This window comes from Dermochelys coriacea, chromosome 6 (genome assembly GCF_009764565.3).
Source record: "Dermochelys coriacea isolate rDerCor1 chromosome 6, rDerCor1.pri.v4, whole genome shotgun sequence".
Lineage (NCBI taxonomy): Eukaryota > Metazoa > Chordata > Testudines > Dermochelyidae > Dermochelys > Dermochelys coriacea.
In genome coordinates, this window is record NC_050073.1 from 58,292,823 (window position 1) to 58,317,056 (window position 24,234).

A 24,234-nucleotide genomic window follows, 5' to 3' on the forward strand; every position below is an offset into this window, starting at 1 on the left:
GAAATTCTTTTCTCTCCTCCCCCTGTTTCCCCCAAAGCATAGAAGCTAGGCTTCATGCTGGTAGCTTGTCTTTTCACAGATAAGGGTGGTTGGCAGTATCTGTTCCCAGTGAAGGATGCAATGTTGAGAAGTAGATTGGCCCTGCACTGCCTGGACAGGTGGCCCCTTGAGGCTTGTCTGGAAATCCTAGCTTACTGCATCTGTGATCCTGGCATAACTGAAGAACTGAAGTCTGATCTGCAGAGCAAAACAGGAGAACTGCAGGTTTATCAAAAGGTACAAAAGCCATTTTATTAAGTAACTAGGTATGGAGTATATTTGCCTAAAAACTTCTTTAACCCTTGGTTCCCTTTGGCGCACAAAATATCCTCCCCAAACCCTTATCCAAAATTTAAACCTCATCAGCTTTCTGAAAGTGCTGAAATGTCAGGTTAACTCTTGCCTTCCCTCATCCATACTTTTTCCTTTCCAGTTGCCTCTGTACTTTTCTTCCAGAGAAGCCTGGAGACAAAAGCACAAAAAAATCCAAAGAACTTGAGTCCATTCTTTCAGGGTCTCTTTTTCCTCCAACCTGCACAGAGGCATCAATCACTGGAAACTTTCCAAGAGAATTTATTCTTGTTTGAATGTTTGAATAATCCCAGTTTTACAAGCCTAAGAAGTTGAGGAATCCAGATTCTTGCCTGCTTATCTAGTAGGTTTGGCCTATTCTTAGCATAACTGGTGCTGCGTTGTCTCTTGGAACTCTATCCGCAATCTCTTCAGACAGATATATATTAATGGATTTAGGCCTCTGTGATAGAATCTTTTCATCTAGTCCTCTTGAAATTGAAGTGCATCACCTAGGATTCCCAGACGCTTTCTAGTATGATAAATGTTGTTTCCTGGCTTGGGCTATCTGCCTGGGCCTGGTGATGGGTCTGAAGACATATTGTTCAACACAATCATTCATAGAAACTCTAACATTTTATGTTACTAGATTTTGAATTTGCAAGATGTTCCAACGTGGAATGACTGGCAAGACCTGAAAGAAGCCTGCATTGATAATCCCCAGGCCATCATGAGTGTTGTTCTGGAGGCAAAGGTATGGCATCTTTTGTGTTTAAAAATTAGAAAATGGTGGCACTACTACATTTTGTTAAGCAATGTTTATAGATGCTTGTTTCAACAGAGTTCACAGGGCAAGAAAAAACTTCTTAATAAATTGCGTATTGCAGAAGCTAATTGGAATCCTTGTTTAATGTCAGGATTTAAATGAAAACCAAGCACCCCCATAGTTTTGTCCTAATTTTATTCCCATACATAACCCATTTCTTCCATTCTACCTTGGAAATCTGACAAGGAGTGACTCTCTTGGGTGATATGTGTGTAAGTAACATGCTGTCCTTACCAAGGAGAGGCAAAGCTAGGTGGGTTTTTCTTAATGCTTGGAAGAATAAGCAGCATGCAGTGAGTATCCAACCCTGGAGTTGTAACTAATTTCTTTCTAGTGGAAAGAGTACTGTAAGACTACTGAGCTGACCTTGAAATGTTAGTCAGAGCATGGGCAAGAATAGCCATAATGAAGGGAGCTGTTGTTTGCCTGCCTTCTCCTTAGGATTATGAGTTGTGTGAAGAATGGGGTCACTTATACCCTATCCCAAAAGAACCCTTGATCAGTCTTCACCAGGAGCACCTCCTGCATTTGCTGGAGATGGGAGACACTGAAAAGGCTTTGCAGGTAACTAGAGGGCTGTTTTTGCCTTGCTATCTTCAAAGGGTAGGTCGCTGGTAAACAAGGGTATTGTTTGCAGCCCTAAGTTAGGTTATTTGCCGGAAGCCTTGGCTTCATAAATGTAGATTGCAGCTGAACTCATAGTTACAAAGATTCAACCTGTACAGACGACAGGTCTCAACAAACAATACTACCAGGCCACTTTGATCGAAGTGGAATGTTGTCTGCAGAGACCTTTAGTCTTGTCCTCTACACTGAGGTTTAGACAACTTTCACACATTGTGGACCAAGAGTATTGCCAAGCCCAAGCATTCAAAAAACATGACAGACCAAAAACATAATCTCAACTAATCTCGTGGATCATGACACTTCAAAAATAACACATTTTTGGTTCTTATTTGCTAGATAGATAGTTAGGTTTCAAGTCTTTCTTTAGGGGTCACCTTTTCTGTCTTTCTCTTTAACTACGAGGGCTACAATTTTTTTTTTTTCCTAAATGAAAGCTAAGATTCTGAAGTTGGGGCTTCAAGAAAAACACTAAATACTATAAGACTCATCTATGTGGGGCACATTTTGTCTCTATACTGCATTTTGGCAACTCATTTTAAAGAACACTTTTGATGGCCACTAGGGTACACCTACGCTACAGAGTTAGGTCCATGTAAGGTAGCTTATGTCAACCTAATTATGTCCATGTATGTTGGCAGAAGCAAAGCTGTAGTATGTAAGTGCCCTACTACACTGACATTAAAAACTCCACCTCCACGAGAGGCATAGGCATATGTCAGTGTAGTCAGGGTGACGCAGTGTCTGTGTAGATATTGTTTAACTTATATTGGCTGTTGGCAGTCATTCTTTTCAATTTCACAGCTGTAGTATGAAGCTATGAAATTGACGAGGAAGCTGGGCAGTCATTCCAGGGCGGGTGTGGGGCTCCAGCTAGAGCCTGGTTGCCCCCCTGGTTTCCTGCTACCAGCCGAGCTGCATGTGCCCTGCTCCCCACTACAAACTCGGAGCTGCCTGGACTCTGGGTGCGTAGCTCCCTGTTGGGAGCCCAGGGGACAAAGCCGGGCTTCCAGCGATGGGGAGCCAAGAGCCCAGGCTCTCAGCCCCCCTCCTCCCTCTCACCCCTCTTTAGTCTGTGGAAGCACTCCTGGTGAGCATACACACCACCAACAGAAGGAGGGTAGTGTGGACATGAAATGCTGCAGTGATTACTGCAGTGATTGTAAGTCGACTTAACATATGTTGACTTAAGTTTCTAGTGCAGACATGCCCTAGGTCCTAGCAAAACCTTCTTTCTTTTGCTAGTGTTCTGGTTGGGGGTGTGTGTGAGCGCGTGTGTGTGTGTGTGTGTGTGTGTGTGTGAATAAAGCAAGCTTCTTTTAAAGGATACTGTGAGGCCCAGATTTTAATTTGGATGGGGAAAAAAGGATTTTGCAAAATCTTAATAAAAATGTTTTCATGGCTTTTTTAACGACTATGCATGGTTTCTTGGTTTGGATTCAACGTTAGAAACTATAATGGAACATTCTTGTGCTGCTAGTGCAGAAGAACCAGGAAGTGAAACTGACCAATCTGGTTTCATTGCTGCCTTGACTTAACAATGTGTGAAAGCAAAATTCTTTTGGGTTGAATAATCATGGGAGTGTTTTTGTAACACAGAGAGAGTGAAATTAAGTTCCCTCTTACAGAGAAATTTAGAGTCCTTGCATATTAACAAAAGGGTCTTCTTGATGATTCGGTATTTGACTCTTTATTTTTGGTCTTCTATATTTCACTTCCTGTTGAATTAAATTAACTTACAATACATATGTTTATTTTTAATTGTTAGGAACCTGTCCTTGATCATAGATCATTAAGTTGGGGGCAGTTAGGCAGTGCAGTGATATGCACATAGAGGTGACTAAAACACCGTCAGGTACTTTAAGAGGTTGTTGCAGTTTAGATAAAATGCTTGAAAGACTAGTGTAGGGGGAAGTAGCCTGTTCCATCCAAGGTAAATGGACTAGCTGCACTAAGGGACCTTTCCCTGCCATGTAATCAGGATCATCTGCATATTTTTCTCTTGGCTTTTGTAGCTCTTAGAAAGAATAGAAGACTCTGATACGCGCCTTGTGATAAGCGAACAGTCTCTTGACAAGCATCCCAGCTTGGCAGCCTCTCACTTCCTAGCAAATTATCTCACTACCCACTTCTACAAGTACCTGACAGCTACACGCCATAACGAAATCCAGGCTCTCTACATGGGATCAAAGGTGAGCAAAGCCACAGAATCCCAGCTGCTTCACTACATTCTGCATTTACAGTAATACATATTAATTCTACAAGCACTTGGCAGTAGGCCTGAGAGGAGAATTCTGCAGTACCAGTGGGAGACCCAGATACCAATTCTCAGTACCTATCTGAACCAAATGTATAAACTGGAGGTGAGAGGAGGAGGAAGCCAAAATTGTGTATACTGAATTTTGGGGCTTTTGTGGCTTCCAGGATCATCAGAGCAGCCTCGGGACTCTATGGGCTATTGAAAGCGGAGAATAGTCAGCACAGGAGGGGAAGGGGGATTCCAGAGGATTGGAAAAAGGGCAAATATAGTGCCCATCTATAAAAAGGGAAATAAGGTGGACCAGGGGAATTTCAGAGCAGTTAGTTTAACTTCAGTACTCGGAAAGATAATGGAGCAAATAATTAAGCAATCAATTTGCAAACACCTAGAAGATAATAAGGTGATAAGTAACAGCATGGAATTGTCAAGAACAAATCATGTCAAACCAATCTAGTAGCTCTCTTTGACTGGGTAACCAGCTTTGTGGATAGGGAGGAAGCAGTAGATGTGGTATATCTTGACTTTAGTAAGGCTTTTGATACTGTCTCGCATGCCTTTCTCATAAACAAACTAGGGAAATACAGCCTAGATGGAGCTATTATAGGGTGGATGAATAAGTGGTTGGAAAACCATTCCCAGAGAGTAGTTATCAGTGGTTCACAGTCAAGCTGGAAGGGCATATCAAGTGGGGTCCCACAGGGATCAATTCTGGGTCTGCTTCTGTTCCATACCGTCATCAGTGATTTAGATAATGGCATAGAGAGTACACTTAAAAAGGTTTACAGACAAAATCAAGTGTGTGAGGGGGAAGGCGGGGGGATTGCAAGTGCTTTAGAAGATAGGATTAAAATTCAAAATGATCTGGACAAACTGGAGAAATGGTCTGAAGTAAATAGGATGAAATTCAGTAAGGACAAATGCAAAGTACTTCACTTAGGAAGCAACCAGGGTGGATTTGATTTAAGTCATGATTTAAATCACTAGTCAGGAAGACTCAATTTAATCAAAGATTTCTACATAAAAGTGCATTCTTGTTGGTGGTTATAACCTTAATACATATTCTTCACAACTCAGAGATAGATGTAGGCTTTCATTTTTAGAAGGTACACGCTATACATTTTTTAAGTGATTTATTTTGAAAACTTTTCAGATTAGTTTTACAGCTATATCAGAAAATGAATGATTGGTTATTTCATTTACCAAAGGTAATTGAAGCAGATATTTATGAAGTCATTGGGAGGTGAACTATCTTCAATTCAACAGGTTAATCCATTAATATTTGGAGGATTTTCTTGCCATGATGTATTAGGAGGAGACCATCACCAGACTGACATTTATAGATTCATAGATACTAAGGTCAGAAGGGACCATTCTGATCATAGAGTCCGATCTCCTGCACAGCACAGGCCACAGAATCTCACCCTCCCACTCACCTATGTCTGAGCTATTGAAGTCCTTAAATCATGGATGGGTGAGGTTTTTCATAGGAGTGGGTGGGTGAGATTCTGTGGCCTGCGCTGTGCAGGAGGTCGGACTAGATGATCAGAATGGTCCCTTCTGACCTTAGTATCTATGAATCTATGGTTTAAAGACTTCAAGGAGCAGAGAAGCCTCCCTCAAGTCAACCATGCCCAAACTACAGAGGAAGGCGAAAAACCTCCAGGGCCTCTCCAATCTGCCCTGGAGGAAAATTCCTTCCCGACCCCAAATATAGCAATCAGCTAAACCCTGAGCATATGGGCAAGATTCACCAGCCACATAGTACAGAAAACTCTTTCCTGGGTAACTCAGATCCCATCCATCTAATATCCCATCTCAGGGGATTAGGCCTATTTACCCTGAATATTTAAAGATCAATTACTTACCAAAATCCCATTATCCCACCATACCATCTCCTCCATAAACTTATCAAGTAGAATCTTAAAACCAGATAGATCTTTTGCCCCCACTGCTTCCCTTGGAAGGCTATTCCAAAACTTCACTCCTCTGATGGTTAAAAACCTTCGTCTGATTTCAAGTCTAAACTTCTTGGTGGCCAGTTTATACCCATTTGTTCTTGTGTCCACATTGGTGCTGAGCTTAAACAATTCCTCTCCCTCTCCTGTATTTATCCCTCTGATATATTTATAGAGAGCAATCATATCTCCCCTCAACCTTCTTTTAGTTAGGCTAAACAAGCCAAGCTCCTTAAGTCTCCTTTCATAAGACAAGTTTTCAATTCCTCGGATCATCCTACTAGCCCTTCTCCGTATCTGCTTCAGTTTGAATATATCCTTTTTAAACATGGGAGACCAGAACTGCACACAGTATTCCAGGTGAGGTCTCACCAGTGCCTTGTATAATGGTACTAAAACCTCCTTATGCCTACTGGAAATGCCTCTCCTGATGCATTCCAAAACCGCATTAGCTTTTTTCACAGCCATATCACATTGGCAGCTCATAGTCATCCTATGATCAATCAATACTCCAAGGTCCTTCTCTTCCGTTACTTCTAATTGATGCATCCCCAACTTATAACTAAAATTCTTGTCATTAATCCCTAAATGCATAACCTTACACTTCTCACTATTAAATTTAATCCGATTACTATTACTCCAGTTTACAAGGTCATCCAGATCCTCCTGTATAATATCCCGATCCTTCTCTAAATTGGCAATACCTCCCAGCTTTGTATCATCTGCAAACTTTATTAGCGCACTCCCACTTTTTGTGCCAAGGTCAGTAATAAAAAGATTAAATAAGATTGGTCCCAAAACCGATCCCTGAGGAACTCCACTGGTAACCTCCCTCCAACCTGACAGTTCGCCTTTCAGTAGGACCCGTTGCAGTCTTCCCTTTAACCAATTCCTTATCCACCTTTTGATGTTCATATTGATCCCCATCTTCTCCAATTTAACTAATAATTCCCCATGTGGCACGGTATCAAACGCCTTACTGAAATCTAGGTAAATTAGATCCACTGCATTTCCTTTATCTAAAAAATCTGTTACTTTTTCAAAAAAGGAGATTAGGTTGGTTTGGCACGATCTACCTTTTGTAAAACCATGTTATATTTTGTCCCATTCACCATTGACTTCAATGTCCTTAACTAATTTCTCCTTCAAAATTTTTTCCAGGACCTTGCATACTACAGATGTCAAACTAACTGGCCTGTAGTTACCCAGATCACTTTTTTTTTCCTTTCTTAAAAATAGGAACTATATTAGCAATTCTCCAATCATTCGGTACTACTCCTGAGTTTACAGATTCATTAAAAATTCTTGCTAATGGGCTTGCAATTTCAGGTGCCAATTCCTTTAATATTCTTGGATGAAGGTTATCTGGGCCCCCCGATTTAGTCCCATTAAGCTGTTTCAGTTTCGCTTCTACCTCAGATATGGTAATATCTACCTCCATATCTTCATTCCCATTTATCATGCTACCATTATCCCTAAGATCCTCTTTAGCCTTATTAAAGACTGAGGCAAAGTATTTGTTTAGATATTGGGCCATGCCTAGATTATCCTTAACCTCCACTCCATCCTCAGTGTTTAGCGGCCCCACTTCTTCTTTCTTAGTTTTCTTCGTATTTATATGGCTATAGAACCTTTTACTATTGGTTTTAATTCCCTTTGCAAGGTCCAACTCTACTCGACTTTTAGCCTGTCTCACTTTATCCTTACATGTTCTGACCTCAATAAGGTAGCTTTCCTTGCTGATCCCTCCCATCTTCCACTCCCTGTATGCTTTCTGCTTCTTCTTAATCACCTCTCTAAGATGCTTGCTCATCCAGCTTGGTCTATTTAATAATTTATAATTTAAATTGTTTTATTTAACTAAAACAACAATGTTATATATTCTGGATTTTTTTCTTCAACAGCAAACATATAAATTAACAAAACAAGAATATGAATGTTTAAATTTAGTTAAACATTCAAGTTTTTTAAAATCAGGTTTGTTTTTGTTAAAATTGTTTTTAACTAAAATAGTTAAATGAAATATTTAAAAACAAATAATTAGTCTATGTCAGCCAGGTCAACATGAGAAACTTAAAATATTGGTTTCTGCAGGTAACTCAGTTGTCTTTACCTTAATTTTCCTATTTGTTCATAATCTGGAAAAGAAAAACAAGCTTTCCTGCTTTTTCAGGTCCCAAACGATTTCTCAATTTGGAATGAATTAGTCCAAAGGAAGAAAATATTCTTTCTACACCGGCAGAAGAAGCTACTGCTCTTAAAAGTGAGATTATCACGTCAACAGTCCCAGAATCCAAGTGCTTAAGTGATTTACACCAGTTCACTGGTGTGATTTTCATTAAAACCTCGTCAGCAAACATATTTCTTGAATAGTTCATCCTTAGCTCTGAAGTGTATTATAGTTGGCATTATGGAGGGATGATTGCTGGATGTCCATGTCATAGCCAAATCCCCTTCTTCCCCAGTTAAGGTTTGAGCCTGGTACTGAGTATTGAGAATATTTGCAAGAAAATGAACTGGAGATAGTGCTTGTCTCATTCATTTTTTTTAATGCTTGTATTTTAACTCTGTCATTGCATATTTCTTTTTTAAGATCTCACTCAGTTCCTTCCAAATTTCAACAGCATCAGCAATAAAACAGCTACTTCTCTGCATTGTGTTCAAGGCTACAGAAACAGGCTTCAGGGTACTCAGCATATGTTCAACATTTCTCTTAAGCCCAACATTGAGAACTTTGGCTATGACAGTGCCATCTATATTTTCACGATTTTGTTCACAAACTGTCATCAGATTAGGCCAGTTCTTGATACAGTGCTCAAGAGTTTCATCGCACGTCATGTGGGAGAGTTAGCTTGGTTTCTCCCACTTTTTTCACAGCAGCTGCTGCAAAATGGTTGTTACGGAAGTATTTTGCAATTTCAACAACATTAGCCTTTATTTCTGGAACACTGAAGTCTTTGGCTAGGAGGTGAATTAAATGAGCACTGCAACTGTATGTTGTTAGCTTGAGACACTCTTCACTCTCTTCTAAATTTCTTCTCATCTTGGATAAATTTGCAGCATTGTCTGTGACCAAGCTGCATACTAGACATTTTGAATTTTTTTTCAGTGTGTTATAGCTTTTACTGCTACTTCTTGTAAGTATTCTGCTGTGTGTGCATTTTCTGATGTATCGATTGTTTCTGTAAGGAAGATATTCCCTTCTGTTGTGACACAAGCACATAAAACAGGATCATTGTGGACATTGCTCCATCCATCAAGATTCAGGTTAACAATTTTACACTCTAGACCTTTTGCACACTGCTCAATTTCTCTTTCATATACTTTATCCAGCAATTTGCCTGCAACATCTGCTCTGTTGGGTGGACTGTATCCTGCTCTTAATAACTGAACCATGTTAATGAAGTATGGGTTCTCAATCATATGGAAAAGAGTTTGTTGCATAAACAAACCAGGCAATTTTTTCATCAATTACCTCTTTTTGTAATCCGCTGGTTCTTATCACAAACTTATCTATGGTTGTTTCTGGATGATGGAGATTTTTTTCTTTTCCTTTTTGCCACAGGTGATGTATTGTGGCTATGTGACCTACGTGATGTGACTGAAACACTATAATTGGCAGATAACTCTGAAATTATAGAAAATGATGGTGATCTTGAAGGTGGATAGTCTTCAGAATCCTGTATATTGAGGATGAATTCTCCTAAACAAAATAAGTCAATTCAGTTATTTATTACTCATTGCATTCACTGACACTCAGTACTACTTTAAAGATCAAATTTGTAAAAGGAAGATCTGCCTATTTCAGCTATTTATTTTTAATCACAGCTGCATCTAAAATGATAGTACCATAGAGTAACAACTATATTTTTTGCTCAAACATGAGAATTCAAGAATAGTCCAGAAGGAAGACGGGCAATCCTTAAGAAAGAAGTATGAAATACAAAAGTTTACCAATCTGAAAATCCTGCATGTTCAGACATGTTCCTTTCATAATCTTCAACGCAGCTTCCTCCTGAGAGGGAACACTTCTCATGATGTTTTTTCATTCGGGCAACCAGGCCTTGCATTTCTTTGTTGCACTTTTTGCATGGTTGCCTGTCTTACCCACAAGTAGAGGAACTTCATTAAAATATTCCCAAACTGGGTCTCTCTTACGGCCTGGCTGCCATTATAGGTTTTCCCTTTTAGTGAGAGAATGGTATGGTAGATTTCAAATCAATGAAGGATACACTCAGACCTCAAGACTTCTGGAATATGCTGCTCAAACAGTTTCACTTTTGTTTCTACTGCCTGTCCCTCCCTTCTCCCAGACTTCTTCTCCTTGTCCAGATCTAGTCCACCCCCAACAATCTTTCTGTTCATTGAACTTTTTGAAATTTTGCACTTTTAGAGAGAGGAAAGGGATTGACTGTATACACAAATTTGCAGATGGACAATAGGGTTGAGGTCTGTTATTTCTCACCTCTCTCTCTATATATTTATTTATTTTAAAACATTTTTGCTGTTAACAAGCATGTTATCTTTGGAGACACAAATCCACAGTTTGAGAACTGCAAAACTAAGCATCTCTGATGGCATCTTCTTGATTGAGCACTGAGTCCCATTGGGTATAGACAGATTAACCTAAATCTATACAGAAGCCCCTGGAACCCCAAAAGATTGGGTCCCTAATCCATGAACTATTGGAACTTGTTTACAAAACTTTTCATGAATATATTGCCTCATACTATAGAATTAGAATTTATAATTCTTATTCCATGATAAGACATCTTTGAACTATAATATATCTTAATTAAAACTATTTTTAGATAGATTTTTTTTCCCCTCAAAAAGCATTTTATCAAAAAAAATCTGATATTAAAATTAAAAACACGGATTTTTTTATTTAATTTTATTTTAAAAAATCATTGATTTTTATCCACTCTAGAAGAAATCGTCAATTGCACATACAAAATGGGAAATGACTGCCTAGGATGGAGTACTGCAGAAAAAGATCTGAGGGTCATAGTGGATTCACAAGCTAAATATGAGTCAAAAGTGTAACACTGTTGCCCCCCCCAAAAAAAAAAAAAAGAAAAGCAAACCTCATTCTGAGATACATTAGCAGGAGTGTTGTAAGCAAGACACAAGAAGTAATTCTTCTGCTGTACTCCAAACTAGCTGGGCGTCAAATGATGGAGTCCAGTTCTGGGTGCCACATTTCAGGAGAGATGTGGACAAATTGGAGAAAATCCAGAGAAGTGCAACAAAAATGATTAAAGGTCTAGAAAACGTTACCTATGAGGGAAGATTGAAAAAATTGGGTTTGTTTAGTCTGGAGAAGAGAAGACTGGGAGGGGACATAGCAGTTTTCAAGTACAGAAAAGATTGTTTCAAGGAGGAGGGAGAAAAATTGTTTTTCTTAACCTCTGGGGATAGGGCAAGAAGCAATAGGCTTAAATTTCAGTAGGCGGTTGAGGTTGGACGTTTAGGAAAAACTTACTTACTGGTGGTTAAGCACTGGAATAAATTGCCTAGGAGATTGTGGAATCTCCATCACTGGAGATTTTTAAGAGCAAGTTAGACAAACACCTGTCAGGGATGGTCTAGATAATACTTAGTCCTGCCATAAGTGCAGGGGACTGGACTAGATGACCTCTCAAGGTCCCTTCCAGTCCTGTGATTCCTCCTTGCCTTGGGAGAGGGAATGAATCCCAAGCTTGTTCTTGGATAGAAGTAGAAAATGCAATAGCTGTTTGATGCGCTCTGAGCAATAACACTGCTATCTGTATAATATTCAGCACATATATGGTGTCTTTCATTTGAGGCTTTCCAAATGCCTTCCAGATGTGGGCAGTATTATTCCAATATCTGGATGGGAGAACTGAACTGCAGAGAGAGCAACTGCCTTTACAGAAGTCATACCAAATCCATGATGGAGCTGGGACTAGAACTTGGGTCTCCTGATTTTTGCCCTCCCTTGCTCTGGCCAGTGTGTCCCTTGCTCTTGCCACTATGCTCCACTTTAAGCAGATATTTAAGCAAACTGAATGGATTGAAATCTAATCTATAACTCTGCCCTGTAACATTACCAGTATCGTACCTGCTTCAGTGCTCCCTAAAATAACTGGTGCATGGTGCAATACTCTTCTGTTACCTATCTTACCTGGTATATTGGAAAGTGGCTACAGTAAGTGGCCATTCTTGAGGAAAGTACTATCTACCGTCTCCATTTTACCCTATGATGAGTGTAGTGGAACCCAGCAGCAAAAAATATTAAGGATTGGGTTAATTATTGTTTTTGCCTGCTGTCTATTGTAGTGGGAGAACAATATTCTGCCTTTCTATAACTCCTCTACCCTGACAATCGTAAAACATTTTACAAATGCTAATTACATACTTCACAGGGAGGTTGTGATATTTCATTATACAGATGGGGAAACAAACTCTTGCCTCAAGAGGTTTGCCCAAGGTTGCATAGCAAGTCTGAGGCTGAGCCAGGAATAGGACCCAGGCTCTCAGGTCTAGTCTTTAACCTCTAGATATCGCTTCCTCCCCCATATAGATCATTCTGTTGGGAGCTTTTTGGATGTAGCTAATCCTCTGATTCTGGCTATGTGATAATGGTCGGTCTCTGTCTCCTTCTTGTGTCCAAGGTGTTGCTGACTCTTCCTGAGCCCTACCGTGCTAGTTACTCCCACCTGTCCTCCAGGCCTCTGCTCATGCTGGAGCAGCTGCTCATGAACATGAAGGTAGATTGGGCAGCCGTGGCCGTGCAGACGCTGCACCAGCTCTTGGTTGGGCAGGAGATTGGCTTCACTGTGGAAGACATGGATGCTTTGCTCTCCAAGTATTCAGAGAAAGCCCTCGACTTCCCCTACTCATTAAAAGAGAAGAGATCAGGTGACTGCATTTCAGAATTTTCCCTTCTACCAGGAAAGGCAGGGGCGGAAGCTACATTGTTGTCAGTTACCCTTAAGAGCACCCTACCCCATTTTACTGCAGGTTTTTATACAATCAGATATCCCCTCCTTGTTTCAGCCGAGGGCATATTCTTTGGGAAGTCGTCCTCTTTTCATCGCACCAGGTGTTTTCAAAAGACTAGTAGCCCAAATAGTCTTAATTTTCACCTGCTGCTTTTTTCAGGGCCCCCTTCCTTTTACCATTAATCTCATCCCTTTCAATGTAAATTCATTGATGGACTTAATATATAATGGGGCTTCAGTAACATCTTGCCCAAAAACAAACAGGAGTTTGTTGTGTGGATCTAAATGGATAAAGTCTTTAAGACTTAACCTCTGCAAACCCCCCGAGTTTGGGAGCAGTTCTATATGATTGGTTGTCTCTGCCTCAAGAGGTCTGGGATTGGAACAGCAGAGGGTGCTGCAGATCAAAGCAGATGCATTAGCAGAGCTGTGCATGAGAGGCCTGCACAGCATCTGCTTGCATTATGCCTCCCTCTAATGGTTGAGCTTGTTTAATAAAATATGCATCTTTTTCTTGTTCCAGTCAGTTGCTTGCAGGAGATCAAGTCTGACACTCTAACATTAGTATATATGTTTACCCTGCCAGGGAGTCAGATGCTTCCTCTTTGCTTTGACTATCCTGTTCCAGTGAAGGGGAACCAAAGTCAGATTAACAGTGTTGGTATATCTGTCACAAGTGTGGTATTCTAGCAGAGAGTTGCAGCACCTGTCCCATTATTCCTGTGTCTTTCACAATCATCCTGTCCCGAGATATGGAGTGTCTCTCTCTGTTTAGGTCTCTGAGCAGTAAGACCTGTGTGTGTAGTTTGCATGCTGTAGAGTGAATTAGTTTGTGGGCTAATCTGCATGAAAGATGTAGCTAATTCCGTGTGAACTAACCCTTTTTTGCACACTGCTGTGAATAGGTTATTCTAATCTTCCTACTGTCAGATGAATGGATGACCAATATTTGATCTGTTTCCTTTGCCCTAGATTCTGTGATTCGTACCCAAGAGAGTCTCAGTCAGGTATCTGAGTCAGATACCTCGTCTAAATCGGGATCAGCAGAACTGTCTCCTGCCAGTTTTCCTGGTAAGGAAAAGGTCTAATGGTCATACTGTTTCTGGTCCTCTTCTTACTCCTTCTCAACCTCGTACTCTGCCCTAATCCTGCATCCCACCCCTCTCTTTAAAATAACAGTAGTTGCACTCTGTTCAAATTCAGCACAGGTGAGTAATAATCTAGCACTGTTTGCAAGGTCTAGGAAACATGAGTTTGTAGGGAGAGGTTCTCAGTTTGGTTCTTAGCGGATAGGTGTCCACATCACAAAAAAAATAAAATGTACTTATTTCACCATCACATCAGCCCTGAGTGACATTGAAGAGTATATGATCACATCTTCAAAGAGTAAGCATTGCAATCTGATACTGAATCTGTGCTCCCAAGGCATGACTGGCAGGAATTCCCAGCTCTAGAGTTCTAAAGGCATTGGTTGACCTGTCTCCTTAGAGGGTGGCATGCCTTACTATAGATGGTTATCAGTGTTCATAATCAATCTGGACGCACATGTCAAGCGGTATCCAGCAGGGATCTGTCCTGGGTTGGGTTCTATTCAGTATCTTCATAAATTATTTGGATAATGGCATAGAGAATACACTTACAAATTCTGCAGACATTACCAAGCTGGGAGGAATTACAAGTGCTTTGGAGGACCAGATTAGAATCGAAATGGTCTGAAATAAAGAAGATGAAATTCAGTAAGGATAAATGGAAAGTACTCCATTTAGGAGGGAACAATCAGTTGCACAGATACAAAATGGGAAATGTCTGCCTAGGAAGAAGTACTGCAGAAAAGGACCTGGAAGTTTATAGTGGCTCACAAACTAACGATGAGTCAACAATGTAATAGTGCTGCAAAAACAGTGACCGTTTATTCTGGGATGTATTAGTGGGAGTGTTGTAAGACACAAGAAGTAATTCTTCCCACTCTACTCAGCCCTCAGATGAATTATTTTGTCCAGTTCTGGGCACCACACTTGGGGAAAGATGTGGACACATTGGAGAAAATCTAGAAGAGAGCAATAAAAATTATTAAAGGTCTGGACAACATGATTTATGAGGAAAGATTGAAAAAATTGGGCTTGTTTAGTGTGGAGAAGACTGAGGAGGGACATGAAAATAGTTTTCAAGTACATGAAAGGTTGTTATAAAAAGAAGAGTGACAAATTGTTCTTAACTACTGAGGACAGGACAAGAAGTAAGGGGCTTAAATTGCAGCAAGGGAGATTTGGTTAGACATTAGGAAAATCTTCCTAACTGTCAGGGTGGTTAAGCACTGGAACAAATTGCCTAGGGAGGTTGTGCAACCTCCATCATTGCAGGATTTTAAGAACAGATACACAAACAACTGTTGGGGATGGTCTAGGTCAGGGGCGGGCAAACTTTTTGGCCTGAGGGCCGCATCAGGTTTCAGAAATTGTATGGAAGGCTGGTTGGGGCAGCTGTGCCTCCCCAAACAGCCAGGTGTGGCCCGGCTCCCACCCCCTATCTGACCCCCCCACCACCCCTGCTTCTCGCCCCCTGACTGTCCCCCTGGGACTCCTGCCCCATCCACCCCTCCTGCTCTCTGACCCCTGACTGCCCTGGACCCCCCGCCCCAACTGCCTCCTCCCACCTCATCCACCCCCCCCTTCCTGACTGCCTCCCTTGGGACCCCTGCCCCATCCAACCCCCCTCTCCTTCCTGACTGCCCCCCCAGGACTCCTGCCCCATCCAGCCACCACTTCTCCTTGTCCACTGATCACCCCCAGAACCTCCACCCCTGACTGCTCCCTGCCGCCCCATCCAACCCCTCCTCTCCTTCCTGACTGCTCCCCTGAAACCCCTGCACCCATTCAACTCCCCGGTTCCCCGCCCTCTGGCCACTCTGACCCCTATCCAACCCCCCCCGCCCCCTTACCGCGCTGCCTGGAGCACTGGCGGCGCTACAGCCGCGCCACCTGGCTGGAGCCAGCCACACACTGCGCAGCACAGAGCACCGGGTCAGGCTGGACTCTGCGGCTGCGCTGACCCAGGAGCTCACAGCCCCACCACCCAGAGCACGCCAGCAGCACGGCAAGGTGAGGCTGCGGGGGAGGGGAACAGTAGGGGAGGGTCTGGAGACTAGCTTCATGGGCCAGGAGTTCCGCGGGACAGTTCTGCCCAGCCCCTGTCCGTAGTTTGCCCACCTCTGATCTAGGTTATGCTTTAATCCTGCCTCAGTGCTGGAACCTCTAATTAGGTGACCTATCAAGATCCAGTCCTATATTTCTGTGACTCGGAATGTTGATAGAGGAGCTCTCCATAATGGCTGCTGCTCTTGCTGCATTTCTGCTCTTTCTTTTCAGCTGTGTAGATAACGTTCTTTTTCCTTTGGGAATGATTCTTTTCCTGACTGCCTCCTTTTCCTGACGGTCTTTTTATTTAAAACAACAAAAATCTCAAGGTATTTTTGGTGTTAAGTCCAACCCACCTTGCATACATCACCCAACCTTAGGTTTTAAATTTCTATTTGGTTACATCCCTATACTAGTCATACTCTGTTTCAGAAGGCTTGAGAAGCAGCCCCAAGTGATGTGATATAAGGGGCCCAAGTCCATATTCAAAAGTGCAGAATTGCATGTGCAGATCAGGAAATTGCCTCCATAGAAATCTAGTTAAGTATAATCTAAGCACAGAAGCCTAAGTAGGCATGGTGTGATGTTTAGAGCATGATGTGAACTAACTTGCGCATGCAATTGCAGGAACCTACTTGTGGTCTCTTGTCTACTTTTGCAAGTTGACTTGGAGCTCTGATTTTGAGAAACTTTGGCCCAAGATTTCCTTTTTGGAAAGACAGGTCTGTTGCATGAGAAGCTTTTGGATGGACCATTGAGCAGCGATAGTCCTCTCACTGCTTTCCTTTTCCTACTCCCTTTGTCTATCCCCAATTTTTTAAAAAAATCAATAAAGCTGTGCCTATTCTTCACGATACTTCTTTGCTTATATGTTTGTCCCCATTGCCTACCCTTCATCTGTTTGCATCTTTAGATTGTAAGGCCTTCAAGATAGAGATTTCCTCTTTTCTATGTTTGTATCGCACCCAACACAATAGGTGAGGACTGCAGTCACTAGACTTTTAACTCAAGCAGGGTGCCTTATCACCACTAGATTCTTAACACAGATTAGTTAGCATGTGTTACATCACACTTTTAAAATCTTAGTCCAGACAAGACCCAAGAGACTGTGTAGGCAGCTGTGTGTCTTCTCAAAGAAGTGCTGCCCTGGATGCTGTGCAGGTGTTTGGGGGAGAAGGAGAGAGGAGGGAGAAACCCTTCTACTCAGCAACCACCAAGCCCCACCCCAAATCATCCTGTTTCTTCTTGTGGCCACAAAGGACTGTTGGATATGGTAGGATACAAAAAGGGATTTGTTTGGGGGGGGCAGGGGAAGGTTAGGTTTTTAAAAGACGTTTTTGAGTTATGGACCAAATTTAAAAAAATAAAAAATTGAGGTCTGGTAATTGGAGCAGGGCACCCAAGATTCAGGAGGCCTGGGTTCTCTAATTCCTATGCTGACACTGGCTTGCTCTCTCCTCTTCGGCAAACTGCTAATATCCCAGCACTTCAGTTTTCCTTCTATGAAATGGGATTAATATGTGCCTACCTCAGGGGTATTTTGGAAGACTTAATCGCTGTTTGATATTCTCATATGATGTTTGTGGCTTGGGCTCTGAAACCAAGTGAGGGGAGTGGACTTCAGAACCCGAGTTCTAGCTTGAGCTGCAACTTCAAATCATGGTCTACGCGGCTATTTTTAGCTCGATAGCATGAGCCCAAGTCTGTCAACTTGGGTTGGAGGCTCCCTGCCGGTGGCTGTGTAGACATACCCATAGTGATCCCTGCTCCCCCCGCCACTCCTATAAATGGGGGAGGTCTGAGCCATGGCCTGGGACCAGACCCATTCTCAAGTAAAGGACCTCCTCACTATGTGTATGTGGGGAGGGTAGTGGCATTGCAGGGTGGGTACTTCTCTCACTTGACTTCCTTCTCTGAAGCTTTCTATGCTCTCCTTCACGATGACCAGGCAATACAGATGATCAGAAGGTTACATTATTTGACAGGTATGGTGTGTTTAAAAACCATGAACTGGAGCTAGGGAAGTGGTCCATGGATAGGGACCCTGGGAAAAAGGATTCAGAAGAGCAGCCTGGAGGATGTGACCCATCCGTGTGTCTTCTATTCCTGATACAAATGTTAGTGTTGGGCTTTCTAGCTCCTATAACTGTTCAGGTATTATATGAAAATGAAATACTGAGTTTCACTTATGTCCCGCATGGATCTGTTGACCTCCTGATAGAACATCAGTAACTTCCTTTTGCATCTGGCATTAATCTGCACTCCAGTGCTTGTCAGCCTGATGAACATGAAGTAACTTTCTCTTAGTGGGAGCATGTTACTTCAGTTGGAGTTTTAAGTTGTTTCAGTTTTAGAAGTAGTATGTGAGAGAATCTGAATGGGTTACAGGTGTAGTAAAGGGTCCCCATGCCTTTCACATCCAGGAGCCGATTCCTGTTCAACCCATGTTAGTGTGAATATTTGACAGCTGTTTAATTTGTGTAAATACCCACATCCCACAAACTACTACAATTAATAGCACCAACAAGAGGCCAAGTTGGCAATCTCAGTAGGGAGACCAAGGATTTGAAAGGTCATGGAGACTAAATTATCCTTTTGCTGCTCAGAATTAATTCCTCCAGGCCAAGGATATGATGTGATGGTGAAGCAGGGGTGCATTGTGCGGAAGTCTAGGCTGCTGCTGGCCCATGTTGTTGTTGCTGTTGTGCTGGGGTGAAAAAGAAAAATCAGTCTCCAGGGATGTCAGTCTGGCACTTCTGAGCAGCACAGAATATAGCTGTACAAAAGCCTATGTATCTGGTATTGCATTCCTGCCTTGTAGAGGCTCTCCAGGTAAGATTGGTTGATGACAAGGCACAAGCAAGCCCGAAGATCACTTTTCTCCAGGTGTGGTGGGGATAGTGATGTATGTCTGTAAACACAAAAGCAAAATTTGCCTGTGGTAGTAAGTACTGAAGTGACTGGAAGAGTTTGCAGTCGCTATCAACATATGTTGTTGCAAGATGCCAAGAAGCCTCTTGTGCATTTAAGAAAGATCTTGTTACTTAAAGCATCTGAATGCCTTACAGTAGGGTGTACCATGTCTAGCATGGAGGGTTGAAAGGTACTAGTAATCTTTTCATTGGTAACCAAGAGGGTCAGTCTGACTGTGCTTTAGCATGTGGTCTGGTCTCTGAAATTCCACTAAGCAGCCTAAATCTAATTCCACATATGGCTTGGTTCTCCAAGGTATCATCCAATCTTCAAGTCCGAGAGAGAGAAGCCTGCCTTGGAATCTGTTTCCTCAAGAGTTTGTGCCACCTGAGGTGCCACCATCAAAGCAGCAATGGATCCCCGATGAAACTGAAATTACTTGCATGGTCTGCAAAACGGAACGTTTTACTATGGTAAGGAACCAGAGTCAAATACAGATACTCGTAGGGCTGTGGAGGGGCATGTGTTGGTGGTTTGGTTTTTTTTTTTTGTTTTCCCTGCAGCCGGTGATTTAACATGAAAGCTAATTCAGCTGGACTGTTTCCTAGGAGCCCCCCATGATGCTAGCAGTTTGTCCCTTATTATGTTCGTATCGTCCAAATTGCCAGTCAAACAGATATTGAAGGGGAGATTGTGAGGTTTAAATGTATTTGAGGTGACAGGCTACACTGATGGCTCCTGAAAGATCTTTCTGGGGCAGGTGAAGTGATAGAAATAGAGCCTAGGAAGGGGAAATCTGATCCTGGGAAAGTAAACTGCTAAGGATCTTGTGGAATGCCATCTTGTTCTTTTCCAGTCAAAGACAGTCTACAGAACTTCTGCATCTGGAGAGCTAAAAGCTGAAAAGCCAAAGACTTTGGCAAGCTAGTCCCAATTGGGCACATTGTTTTTTCCCAAAAGGTGCTGATGGCGGGGAGGGACAATCAGTGGGCAGACCTTAAAGAGATTTTTGAAGCCTGAGATGAACAGGAATTATTTGCTCTTTGCTGTTCATTGTTTTTAATAGGGTAAATTCACCTATGAGCTGAGTGGCTCTAATAAAGGAGGGAAATGTCAGCTGCTAATCTACTACACTCTTCCAATGAAGCATAACCTCTCTTGTGTCTCAGTTTAATAGGCGCCATCATTGCAGACGTTGTGGAAGGTTGGTGTGCAGTTCTTGCTCTACCAAGAAAATGGTGGTGGAAGCTTGTAGAGAAAATCCAGCTCGTGTATGTGACCAGTGCTACAGCTACTACAGCAAGCATTGTCCACCTGTTTTAGCCCAAGACACAAGCATGTAAGTCCTTGCGTGCAAGTTCTGCATAGTTCCATGTACCCCTCTTCCCTGCTCTGTGTGTGTGTGAGACTGCATAAGTACAGCAGTGCAAGCACTGTGCTTTAATCTGACCAGAAAGAGCCACCTCCATGGATTCAGAAGTGAGGCTGTGGATTAAATAGTCCTTGGAGATTGAGATTGCCAATGAAGGGGCCAGTAATGATGAAGGGGTTTGTGATGTGGATGTTTTACCCTGAAAATTGGACTGAAACTCATTTCATACAGACTCATTTTGCCGGTGGAGGGTGTGGTGAGGAGAAGTGGGAGAGCAGTCACCTCTGTGCCCTCTGCCCTGCTATCAGTGGACCTACTGAGAAGAGATGAGCACAGGGCAGTTTTGAAAGGGTACATGAGGGAAGAATGAGCAGTAAATCAGGGGAGCTTGTGGCATTTCCAAATATATTAACAGGGCCCTAAATTTTGTTTGTGTGGGGCAAGGAAGCCAAAGGGGGGCAAGTAGGTTGGACGATAAAGGATTTGAGTATTTCTTCTTTCTGTACTGTGGCTGGTGGTGTGAGGTAGCATAATCTGGGGGCAGAGCAGAGAACTGGATGCCAGGAATGCCCATGTTTTAATCTCAGCTCTGACACACTCTTCTTCTTTGCCCTTAAGCAAGTCTCTTAACTCCTTACTGCCTGTTTAATAGATACAATACCTTTCCTTCTGAAGGTTATAAGGAATAATTATTTAATGTTAGTGAAATGCTCTTTGTGCCACATACTTATTTTTTCCATCTGTATATTTTTTGGGGAGGGGAGAGGTCATCAGTTATTTTTTATAACTAATGCTACGAAAATGTTAGCAATATTGAACGAGCCATTTTCTTATCTGCCAGGCTTTAATCACTCTTTCCTCAGTGTGTTGGAATGGGTGTGAAGCTTCTGTCTCTCTGTTTTACAGCACAAAAGAGGAAGATCAAGACTTGATAGAAGGTGAGAACAAAGTAACGTTCAATTTCCGCTTTTAATGTGTACGATTGTAATCTTTGTATTGCTAGTAAGCTGGAAGCTGTGCTGTAGCTAAAGGATTCAACAGCACATCCAGTATCAAAATCTCTGCTGTTTTCAAATATCATTGGTCTGAAATCAGGCATGCAGGAAACTATGAATGGAGTTGAGGATTGAGCTGCTGGGTCCAATTCCAGCTCTGACGCTATCTAATTGTATGACCATGGGCAAGTCACTTAACCTCTCTGTGCCTCAATTTCCCCATCTGTCAATAGTGTTGAGACTTCGTTCGTATTTATAAAAGCACTTTGCTCTTCTCAAGCATCTTCATGCAAAGGAACTCAAAGTACCTCCATTATAAAAATTTGAAGTATTTTTCTCTCTGGCTGCTGGTCTAGGACCTGTGGATCTTGCAAGCATTTGTTCTGGTCTTCCGGAACATTTCCAGGTCTGGCAGGTCATGAGAAAAGGGCCCACGAAGTATGGGTGCTAGTTGAAATACTGAATACTGAAGAATACTGAAATTCTTTTAGTAACTAAGGTTAAAACATAAAACTTTTTAAAGCTTCTCAATAGTTCCACAAACCATAAATATAATCTAGTATTTTCCTCTCTCCCAGTGAAATGTGACAGGCTGTTTATTGTCAAAAGCAGGTCTTGTTGCTGTGCTCCAGAGGAGCTACAATGGTCAGGCGAAGAGCAGCTAGTATCAGACATCTAATAAATACAAAGATAAATACTTCAGATTGAAGCAATTGAAAATGGAACTTCTGGTCAGTTGCTGCTGGAAGATCTTTGTCTTCATTACTTTGTTCAGTCTTTCATTTGTGTCCAATATTTAGTACACATCATTTCATTGGACTTGTGTAGCTCCTCTTGAGCATGGCAACAAGGACAGCTGCATGGGACTTGTACAGCCTCTCAGACTTAGCAGGGGAAGAACCAGAGCAGAATGATGCAGCAAAGTGATACTGATTTTGTGGGATTATGGGGATGTTTTGCTGAATAAGGATATTAAGAACTTAGATGTCACTCCCACTTTTTTAAAATGGGCTTGTTCTGATAGCCATCTGTTATCTTCCAGTTCAGTTTGGGCATAATTTTCTGTATATCTTAAGGTTTTCTACTGCTGCCTGTCACGGTACAGTCGGAGTATGTTTCATAGCAATAGATAGTTTCATAGCATAAAGTCCATAGCAATAGATAGTCCTTAGTGGACTTTGTGGAGTCGGTGGCGTTTTTCCCTTTTCAGGGAAAAACTTTGCTTGGTGTGGAATTTGGATTTTGAAAGGGGGTGTTAGTTGGCTTTTTTGGCTCAATGTTGTCACTTTTAGCAGCTAGTATCTCAAATCACTTCATCAGAAGGGTAATGCATCCCAAGTTGCTTTAAAATGGCCTGCAGTTTTGGTCTGACTACAGCATATGTCAATTTTGATGGGAGAGATTCTCAGCTCAGAATTAAATTTGGGACCAAAAAGCCAGATAGTAATCAGAATGACCTGGTTTTCATGCTCCCATATCTCATGAATTACAGTACCAGGGCTAGAAATTAATGCCATATATCACTTGAAACCTGAGATCCCTAGCTTTCTAGGGATTGGAGCAGATACTCTTAGCAATCTCACTTTGAGATACTGGACCTTTTAAAAACTCATTGGTCTGGTCCCTCAAACTAACAGTACTGTTTTGGCATTGCTCCAGAGCTACTGGAACTTTTTTCCAGCTTTGAGTTAAGGTTTCTGGGCTGCACAGTCCATCAGTGCAAATCCTAAAAAGAAAATAAGTAGGTAAGTCTTTAGTATTTCGTCTATAAACCGTTTATTCATTCCCCTTCTCAGCCTCAGTGACTTCCCTTCCACCACCCACAGAGCACTTATCTCCACCGATCTCCTGACAAAAAACCATAAATATTGCAGCTCACGGGTGGTCAAAAAAGAAGGTGGGTAAACTAATGGAGTGGCACCAAAAGAGTTAAAAATACCCTGAATTTGGGATATGGGTGTTTGAGGAAATATTTTACACTATAGAAATTGATGTTTGGGCGTGGAAATCTGCTACTGAGCACATGCAATAACTGCTTTCTGTGGTTCTGTGCTGTGCATGTTGTATAGGTGAGATTGTTTCATCCCTCTAACTTCTGGAGTGTGTACAGAGAACAGCACAGGTAGCTCTGATAATAAAGCATACAGAATAACTTTTGTGACATGCTTTCTGCCTGATTTTCTGCCCCTTCCAGGATGATTTTGACTAACTGATTCCTCTTTCTCAGCAGTACAGACCTGTGGTAACGGAGGTTTGGATTGCTCTGTAGTGATGAGAGTACCCAAGGCAACTGAACTTGAGTGGCTTCTTTCTCTGAGTGAAGATGAAAATGAAATTGTGCGTGATGAATTTTATTATGAACAGGTAAGAGCTTGAGAGACAGACAGGTGAGTCCAATGGAACCAGTTCCCTTTAGAATTCTATTAAGTGCTGTTGTAGTGTCCATTTACAAGCTCTTGGGTCTGTCTTTACTCTTAATTGACAGGCCCCTAGTTCTTCCTTGTGTATTTCCATCCTCAGTCTGCACTCAGATAGCACAGCATGTGGCCACCAACTGATACAGCGCTGCTGCAAATTATCCCAAGGTCTGATTAATCCTGAAGTGGATGCTGGGCTTCTCATGGACATCATGAAACAGCTGCTTTTCAGTGCCAAGATGATGTTTGTAAAAGCTGGAAGGAGCCAGGATCTAGCTTTGTGTGACAGGTAAATTGCCAGCTGTCCTTTGGGATTTGTTGGAGCTCTTAGCCTTCCTTTAATGAATTAAAGTGGTGGTGAATGGTGCTGGACTAACCTCTCTAGAGGCTAGAGAGTCACCTGTTTATCCACAAAATCACTACTGGGAATACTAGACTCT

The 24,234-nt window shown here is 42.0% G+C and overlaps 1 protein-coding gene across 11 annotated transcripts in view; it reads left to right on the forward strand.

The window, feature by feature from the left end:
* Window positions 1-24,234, forward strand: part of ZFYVE26 (zinc finger FYVE-type containing 26) — a 74,720-nt gene that overhangs the window by 36,254 nt on the left and 14,232 nt on the right. For 3 of the 11 annotated variants that reach the window (XM_043517403.1, XM_043517399.1, XM_043517401.1), the window contains exons 22-33: window positions 80-276; window positions 980-1,084; window positions 1,598-1,759; window positions 3,796-3,972; window positions 8,169-8,258; window positions 12,634-12,880; window positions 13,936-14,034; window positions 19,326-19,483; window positions 20,180-20,349; window positions 21,289-21,320; window positions 23,605-23,741; window positions 23,863-24,083. In XM_043517403.1, the coding sequence (XP_043373338.1) occupies window positions 80-276; window positions 980-1,084; window positions 1,598-1,759; window positions 3,796-3,972; window positions 8,169-8,258; window positions 12,634-12,880; window positions 13,936-14,034; window positions 19,326-19,483; window positions 20,180-20,349; window positions 21,289-21,320; window positions 23,605-23,741; window positions 23,863-24,083 (1,795 nt within the window). The remainder of the gene's footprint in view (window positions 1-79; window positions 277-979; window positions 1,085-1,597; window positions 1,760-3,795; window positions 3,973-8,168; window positions 8,259-12,633; window positions 12,881-13,935; window positions 14,035-19,325; window positions 19,484-20,179; window positions 20,350-21,288; window positions 21,321-23,604; window positions 23,742-23,862; window positions 24,084-24,234) is intronic. The other 8 variants (XM_038404323.2, XM_043517407.1, XM_043517405.1 and 5 more) reach the window with 6 other exon arrangements.